Genomic DNA, 8,863 nt, shown 5'->3' with positions numbered 1-8,863 from the left:
TTCTGCTCAAAACTGCTCTCTAGGCTAATGGCTCATGCCTGTTAGCCTAATCTCTGGGAAGCCAAGGCAGGTGGATTTCTTGAGCTCAGGAGTTCAAGACCAGCCTAAGCAAAAGTAAGACCTGGTCTCTAAAAATAGTCAGGTGTTGTGGTGGGCACCTGTAGTCCCAGCTACTTGGGAGACTGAGGCAAGAGAACCACTTGAGCCCAAGAGTTTGATGTGAGCTATGATGCCATGGCACCCTACCAAGGGCAATGAAGTGAGACTGTTTAAAAAAAAAAAAAAACCTGCCATCTAACCCTCCATCTGAACCACTGCAAAAGTCACACCCTTTCCATACCCTCCAGGCCTACCTGCTCCAGCCCCACCTCTAACCTCATCTTGGTGACTCTCTGTCCAGCCCTCCTGGTCTCCTGTCTTCCCAGAACACAGACACCTTCCTCCTCCAGTGCGTTTGGGCTGAAGTTTCCCTCTTCCTGGAAAGAACTTCCCCAGACATCCTCATTCATAATGCATCATGTTTTTCAAATCTTTCCTCAAAGATCACCTTTGCATTAAGTCTCACACTGACCACTGAGCACAATAACCACCATCCCTGTCCCCACAGAATCTGTAAGTCATTTTCTCAGTAGCACTTACCATCTTCTAACATAAACACTTTGCTTATTTTCTCTGCTTACAGATTATACTCTGTCCCTTCCCATTAGAACATGTGCTCCACAAAGCTTGCAATTTTTCTGTTACTTCAGTGATGTTTCCTAGTTGCAAAAACAGTCTGTCCTATATCTGGCAGATAAACCTCTCACACTGATATTGATGCCACCTGTGCTTTTCTCCCCATTGCTGTTATGTGCCCTCCCTCACTCTCCCTTCCACACTAACCCTCCTGCACGCTGCAGCATACTGTAATAGCTCTCTCCTCAGAAAGAACAATCCTGGACTATGGGTCCAATTTTGCAAACAAGTATAAATCTAACTTAGAGCCTATCATAGAAATCCAGGAGTTTGGAATGGAGTCAGTAATGAGATTACTAGGTCTAAGGGCAGGGAAGGGGCAGGGCAACAGAGAGAAGAGAAAATACACCTAAGATGAGAAGTGATGGGATCCCTCCTCGCTGCTAATTCCAGAATCTGGTTCCTTTTATAAAGGCTGGGAGCAACACCATGGTTAGAACTAGAGGATTTAATATGTTAACTATATAATAAGCCAGGCACAGGAAGACGAATGTTGTGTGTTCTCTCTAGCAAGTGAGAGCTAAAAAACTGATTTCATGGAGGTCAAACAGAATGGTGGTTACCAGAGGCTGGGAAGGGTAGTGTGGAGGGGGAACTGAAGAGGACTTGGTTAGTGGGTACAAAAACACAGATATAAGAAATGAGACCAAATTTCAGTAGCACAATACAGCATCTATAGTTAACAATAGCCTGGATAGGGTGGTTCATGCCTGTGGTAGGATCTCTTGAAGCCATGAGTTCAAGACCAACCTGGGCAATACCAAGACCCCTCTCTAAAAAAAAAATTTTTTTAATTATCTGGGTGTGGTGTCAGCATCTATAATCTAAGCTACTGAGGGTGCTGAGGCAGGAGGAATGTTTGAGCCCAGAAGTTTGAGGTTGTAGCGAGCTATGATGATGCCACTGAACTCTAGCACATGCAACAAAGTGAGACAGTCACAAAAGAAAAAAAAAATTTTTTTTTGCAGTTTTTTAGCCAGGGCAGGGTTTGAACCTGCCACCTCCAGTATATGGGGCTGGTGCCCTACTCCTTTGAGCCACAGGCACTGCCCAGAAAAAAAAAAATTAACCAATGATTTATTGTATATTTCAAAACAATGAGAAGAGAAGATTTATTCTAAATTTAATTTAGAATGTTCCCTACGAAAAGAAATGATAAATTTTGAGGTGATGAATAGCCTAATACCCAGATTTACTCATTACACGTTGTATGCTTGTATCAAAATATCATATGTACCCCATAAATATGGACAACTATTCTGTATCCATAAAAATTAAAAATAAAATAATAAAAAGGTTGGGGGAAAAGATGGATGCCATCTAGGAGAGTGCCCTAGAAGAAGGACAAGAGCTGGACAGTGTGAAAATTCTATCTCTTGATACCACAGACTCCTGTGTACAGGAGAGGCCCAGGGCCATGTGTCATCCCTTATGTTCACAGGTTCTACTGCAGGGACAAGGACAATGAAGCAGTGAAGAAAACTCTGCCAAGGAGTGACCACATAAAGTCCATGATGGACTGACCACTGACTGGGCACAGGTCCCATCCACACTCAGCTCCTCCTGGCCTTTTCCTATCCCCACCTGCAGCAGACGCAGCACAGCAAACACACAGACTCTGGAAGGTTCTCAGATCTTCCTTTTATTTCTTCTCTTTCCTCTCTCATGGAAAGAATTTGAGAAAACAAAGTTATATTCAAATTCTTATTTTCAGTAGGGAAATAGCTCAGTGCAATGTGAAGTTGAGACAGGGATGGAGACGTCCATTGCCCACCTCCCTTCAATAGGAAAAATAATCAGGAAGGGACACAGGTCAGTGTGAGAGAAGGGGTCACTGTGGACATGGGGGTAGGGTAGACTCCCCACCTCACATTAGGCAAACAGGGATGCAGAGTCATTCAGAAGCATTTGCAGAAAGAGAAGTCAGAGGCTCTTGAAGTCACAAAGGGAAGATATGAACATTTAGCCACAACTTTCTCGGGCTATAGAAAAAAATGAGGAACAAATACAGATCACTGTAAGTGGTGACACTCTGAACAGCCCGCCACACACTCAGAACGTCCCATCAAAGAAATCCAACAGCCCAGCTGTGTCCCCTCTGTTCCACCCCACCCTTACATCACACCCCCTGAGTCTCACCTATACAAACTATAAGACCCATCGGATCCCTGGGCAGTCTCACTGCCTGTGGTTGAACAAAACAGGACCTGGTCCCAGCCCACAGAAAATGTGGCTAAAGGAGGAAATATGTGGCTGGAACCCCCACCCTGGGCTCCTGTCTACACTATTCCAGAGGCCTCACAGATCACCAACCACCCCCCACCCCCATACTTACTTGCAGCCTGAGTATAGCTCCCTCCATTTTTACCTGTAGGAAGAAAATTCCCCGTGAGAGGCCAGGGAGCAGGCAGGACCATGCGGTCCTAGAGGAACCCCTCGTCTTGGCTTTCAGAGGAGTTTCCAGAACTGTGATTGAAGACCCAGAGCAGGATCAGAAATCACAGGGGAAGGAAAGACTGGATCAACTGCCCTCTTGGAGGTCTGTCCTGAGTGAGGTCCTTCCTTTCTGACCTGTGACTGCTGGGGATCAGGTCCCCATTACTATAATCACATCAAACCTCTGTCCTTCATTGTCGCGTGTGCTACATAAAAGAGTAAGTGTTGGCACACAGGGCCCCAGGGTGGGGAAGCAGGTGTGTGTGGATGGCACTTCCCAGAAGTGGGGTGGGGCACACTGAAACCTGGGGTTGAAACCCCCAGTGGGACAAGAAAATGCAGACCCTGCCCCTCAGCCCTTCCCTACCTGAACTCTTCTTCCTCCACATCGCAGTGGCAACCACAGCTCCAGTGAGCACAGTTCCAAGGAGAACCAGGCCAGCAACAATGCCCACCATGGGGATGCTGGGCTGGGAAGATGGCTCTGGGAAAGGACAGGAAGGTGAGGGGCCTGACCCTAGGCCTCAGTCCTGACCCCGCTGAAGGGCTCCAGAAGGGCCCCTGCTTTTCCTGAGAAGAGATATGATGCTCCTACTCCCCTTCTTACCCCATCTCAGGATAAGGGGCTCCTCCAGCCCCTCATGCTGCACATGGCACGTGTATCTCTGCTCTTCTCCAGAAGGCACCACCACAGCTGCCCACTTCTGGAAGGTTCTGTTGTCCCCTGAAGGCCTGGTCTCTATAAGCTCCATGTCCTGGGTCTGATCCTCTCCATCGTGCTGCCAGGTCAGTGTGATCTCCGCAGGGTAGAAGCCCAGGGCCCAGCACCTCAGGGTGGCCTCACGGTCAGAGATGGCGTGGTGGGTCACACGAGACTTTGGGGGATCTGAGGGGAAGAGTCAGAAAATTCAGGCACTTTTCATCCCTCATAAGACACTCCAGCAGCACTCATGTGACATCCTGAGAATGGACAGGACAACTGGGGTGGGGAAGGGAGTGCAAAACCCAGGCACCACCCTGGCTCAGGGGTCCTATTCCTTGAAAGTTTCAGTCTCTGAACAGGAGAACAGGGACTTCTGGTTCTGACCTGAGTGGAGGCTGAGTGACCCAGAAAGACTGCAATCAGACCTCCAAACAGAGTGGGGCGAGAACAAGGCCTGAGAGTAAAGGTCATGGTGCCGAAGACTGCTGCAGGGGCAGAGGGAACAGCTGACCAGTATTTTAGGGACTGTCTGTACCTCTGCTCCCTGGGAGACTTCATCCCTTAACTGTCCCAGAGGGAACGGAGGGTCCTCAGAGTCACTGTCTGATATGGGATCTGGACACTCGGGGAGTTTTCCTCCTTTGGACCACAGTAGCAAAAATCCTGAGGATTTTAACCTCAGGCCCATTTTCCTCCCCTCCTTGTGGATGCGGAGTGGAGGTATTTACAGGAGATGTGGGAGACGCCCCATGCCCCTAGTACCCGCGCGCTGCAGCATTTCCTTCCCCTTCTTCAGGTGTCTGCGGAGCCATTCCAAGCAAACGCCCTCCAGGTAGCTCCTGCGTCTCTCTGCCACACCCTCCGCCTCCCACTTGCGCTGGGTGATCTGAGCCGCCGTGTCCGCCGCGGTCCAGGAGCGCAGGTCCTCGTTCAGGGCGATGTAGTCGGCGCCGTCGTAGGCGTGCTGCTGATACCCGCGGAGGAGGCGCCCGTCTGGCCCCAAGTCGCAGCCGATCACGCTCTGGAATGTGTGAGACCCTGGCCCCATCCCCGCGGTCAGCCGCGCCCACCAGCCCCCCTCACTGCTCCCGGACCCGCCGCGGGGATTTTGCCCTAAACTGAGGACGACATTGGTGAAAGTCCTCGCAGGCCTTTGGCGTCGAAGGTCTCAGGGGTCCCACAGCCTCGGTGTGACTCTCGGACCCAGAGACTCAGGCGATGCGGGGTGGTCTGTGTGGTGGGGAGGAGTCGTGACCTGGAACCCGGGCCTGAGTCACTCACCGTCCTCGCTCTGATTATAGTAGTCGTGTAGAAACCTCATGTTCAGCCGGTCATCCTGCGCTCGGTGGTTGGCGCACTGTGTCAGCCCCTCCAAATACTCCAGTTCCACCCACAGCTCCCGCGGCTCCACCCTCGGATTCTCCGCGTAGCTGTCGAACCGCACCAACTGCGTGTCGTCCACGTAGCCGACAGCGATGAACCGGGGCTCCCCGCTGCCGGGCCGCGATACGGAGGTGGAGAAATACCGCAGGGAGTGGGAGCCTGGGGGCGAGAGGGGCTGAGACTCCACCCGACACTCTCCCGGCGCGGGTTCCCGTCCTGCGTCCCCGCCGGGCGGTCCCCTCGTCCTCCCCGCAGAGGCCGGTTCCCTCCCAACCCCGCACTCACCCGCCCAGGCCTCGGTCAGGACCAGGACCCCAGAGAGCAGCAGGAGGAGGGTTCGGGGCGCTGTGATCCTCATCCTTCGACTCTTGAGGAGACGCTGAGTCTGGTTATGTCAGCGAAGACTAAATAACCGGAACCACGGCGACGCCGATCAGCTTTTCTGGAAACAGACACCCCATGAGAGTGAGAGTTGGGGCTGCGTCAGGAGTATCCAGGAAGAAGGATCTACCTGACACGGGTTGGGAGAGGAAGTGAACCTCTGGGGAGACCGGGATCCTCAGCGCTGAGCTTCTCCGCCCGGACACCACTCTCAGGAAGCAGACCCTGACCCACACGTCCAGAACTTGGGGCCCTGGCACCTCTTCTCCCGCCTCAGCGTTGTTCGTCCCGCTGTCTCCTAGGGCCTGGCCTAGGAGCTGTCTGACCCACAGGCTGGGTCTGTTACACCCGGAGCGAGTGGAATAGAGAGCCAGCACACTGAGTCCAAATTAAGCAAGGGTCCTTTATTGATCCGCCAGGCCGAGAGAGCGAGCTTATGCCTCAAAGTCTCTCTACCCTTACAAGCAGGGGTGGAAACCTTCCATAAGGAACTTTCAGTAGGGGAGGAGGAGTCCTTAACGCAAGCCAAATTTCACAAGAACCAACACCTGGTAAGGGGACTCCTTACAAGAGGGAGCTGGGAGGATTTTGCACTTATTACTAAACTCTTTCAGCCAAGCTTGCTGTTTTAAAGGGGGAGTGTCGAAAGCCCTTAGCAAAGTCCTTAGCAAGATGGAGTTAGGGCATAACAGGTGCAGCCCCTTCCCTGAATTGTCTCCCTGACCTGGACTCCCTGCTTCCCACGCCTTTCCTTCCTGCTTGGAGTCTTCTAGATGGAAACTCACCCCAGGGAACGTGATGCCAGAGTGAACTCGCCCTGGGACTGGAGGTGTAGAGATGGTGGTTTTCTCTATAAACCTGGAGAAGTTGTGTCTGAACACACCTGACAGAGACTCTCAGAGAGACCAGTTCCCTTCTTGGTTATTAACCAGAGTAGGTAGTACAATTTTGGGAATATCTGAAGGATTAGGAATCTAATCTGTAACAGAAGTGACATTGGGCCCCTCCATAGAGCAATGTGTCTAAACTCATTACAATTAGACTCACAAAGCTCCCAAGTGTTACTTTCCTGGACTATGTATCTTGGACCCTGGGTTGTTGTATTTTAAAATTGTCTTTATTCCATAGCCCTTAATCTGTTCTTGTGAGTGCAGGACATCTCCTCATACAAAGAATCCCAATTTGTTACTGTGTATTTCAGCCAGGAATTGTAGGACTTTAATCACTTCAGACCTACATTTGCTCTAACAGTTACAATGCCCTTCTCCAGTGCTCATGAACTGCCTGTTTTTATGAATTATTCACATCTAAGCTGTGTGCATCTTTTGGAGGGAACACTTGGTATTTTTTTAACCTGATTAACATTAGGAGGCAATTAGCTTTTAGGCAGCCCCACAAATGTATTAATTAACAAAAACAAAGAGTACCCTGCTAGGCTCTGTATTAAAAATCTATAAAACACTGTATATAAATCTGAGAATTCAGCAGCTTTACAACTCCTTCTGCTCCTGCTCCTCATCTCCTCCTTCTCCAGTCCTTTTCTCTGTCCTTGTCATCCCTCAGGCTCCTTCTCCCCTTAGTCCCACCACCTCTCACTCCAGAACTGTGACATTAGCCTTGTCCCCTCATCTGCTGCCCACAACTATTCTCCCCCACAGTGGTGACCGGTCCTGCCACTGAGAATCTTATTCTGTCGTTTCTTCACTTACAGTGCTCCAGTGGATTGATCTCACTCTTGTAAAGCCTCTGGAAGGTAAAGCACAGTCTTTGGGCTGTTTTGGTCAAAATTGTATCCCCAGCTTAGAAAGGCATACCTGATATGTAATAGGACTGCAATAATTACTATTGAATGGTTGAAGGAAATATGATTGCAAGAAAACTGAATCACCCAAAAATAATAAACTAAAACATACTAAAAGAGTTAAGGAAAGATTTTATTTCATGCAAGTAATTTCACATCAGCTCATAAATTCATTCCAGAGGAAAAAATGTTATGTGCCTATCTATTGAGCTTGTGTATTAATTTTCTATTTCTATATACCAAATTACCGCAAATTTATTGTCTTTAAACAGCTGCCATTTATTTGTTTCCTGCTTCTTAGTCAGAAATCCAAGCATGGTGTGGATGGGTTCTCTGTTCAGGGTTTCACAAAGCTGTGCCCTCATCTTGAGGTTGGCGTCCTCTCCTAAGTTTATACAGAGCCTGTGGGCAGAATTCACTTTCTGGCAGATGTAGGACTGAAGTCTCTGTTTGATTACCAGCTATCAGTGTGGACAAGAGGAAGGGCTGCCACCAGTATTTTTTGCTGCAGGAGCTCTCCACTTTCAAAGGCCAGAGACTCATCAGGCTCTGTCACTGTGAATCTTGTACCCAGGATGAACCCAATCTCCTAAGAACTTACCTGATTAGGACAGTTCAATCCAGGATAATCACCATCTTAAAGCCAATTGATCTGTGACTTTAATTATATCAGCAAGTCCCTTCACAGCAGCATCTACATTAGTGTTGATTGAATACCTGTGGGAAGGGTGCATAATAAGGGGGTGGTTACTGGGGAACATCATAGAATCAGCCTGACATGGCCTGGATCTTCCCTTTCTGTTGGGTCACAGAATAACTGTGATAAAATAAATATCTTTTCAAAATAAAAAAATATATATAAGGCTGGAGGATAACTTGAGGCCTGAAGTTCCACACTAGCCTAGGCAATGCAACAAGTACCAGTATATTAAAAAAAGAAGAAGAAGAAGGTGGGGGAGGAGGGGGAGGAGGGGAAGAAGATGAAGAAGAAGAAACAAGGACAAAAGGACAGGAAAACATTTTCAAACTTAGTTTGTTAAGAATGCTGATTTTTTACTCAAACCTCATCTTCAAAAATATTTACCTAATTAAATTGCTTGTAAATTAGAAAAATGTGAGTCTCGAACCTCAGTCTGCACACCTACATTAGCATTATGACAACAATTTTGGTTTGATACAGTAGGCAAAAATGGTTAACTGCAGTCTAGGAACGAGGTTTTTCCAAGAACTAGCTGCTCACTGAGCATCCTATAATAAATTTAGTCTCTTTCACAGTGTTTTCTAATGAGATGTGGTCAGAGTGATTCAGATACTATGTGACTCTGAAGAGCACTCTGACTACATGCTTCTAAAGTTTTTCTAAAGCAGATCTGCGTGTTTCCCACTCATATTTTCTATTCCATCCTTGATTATTCCATTTTTTA

The 8,863-nt window shown here is 48.6% G+C and overlaps 1 protein-coding gene across 2 annotated transcripts; it reads right to left on the bottom strand.

Moving 5' to 3' along the window:
* Positions 1-2,366: 2,366 nt before the first annotated feature.
* Positions 2,367-5,738, bottom strand: LOC128594086 (patr class I histocompatibility antigen, A-126 alpha chain-like). Of its 2 annotated transcripts, XM_053602623.1 has the most exons (7): positions 5,543-5,734; positions 5,156-5,416; positions 4,637-4,912; positions 3,779-4,057; positions 3,539-3,655; positions 3,071-3,103; positions 2,367-2,717 (listed from the first exon to the last, which is right to left on the bottom strand). In XM_053602623.1, the coding sequence occupies exons 1-7, from the start codon at positions 5,613-5,615 to the stop codon at positions 2,698-2,700; spliced, it is 1,059 nt and encodes a 352-aa protein (XP_053458598.1). In that variant the 5' UTR covers positions 5,616-5,734; the 3' UTR covers positions 2,367-2,697. The 2 variants fall into 2 exon arrangements, with proteins under 2 accessions (XP_053458598.1, XP_053458597.1); XM_053602622.1 differs by having other exon boundaries at positions 5,156-5,738.
* Positions 5,739-8,863: the final 3,125 nt, after the last annotated feature.

The sequence above is a fragment of the Nycticebus coucang genome, chromosome 9 (genome assembly GCF_027406575.1).
Source record: "Nycticebus coucang isolate mNycCou1 chromosome 9, mNycCou1.pri, whole genome shotgun sequence".
NCBI classification, from domain to species: Eukaryota; Metazoa; Chordata; class Mammalia; order Primates; family Lorisidae; genus Nycticebus; species Nycticebus coucang.
The sequence above is the reverse complement of the archived record's forward strand: the minus strand, read 5'-3'. Positions and strand labels throughout refer to the sequence as shown.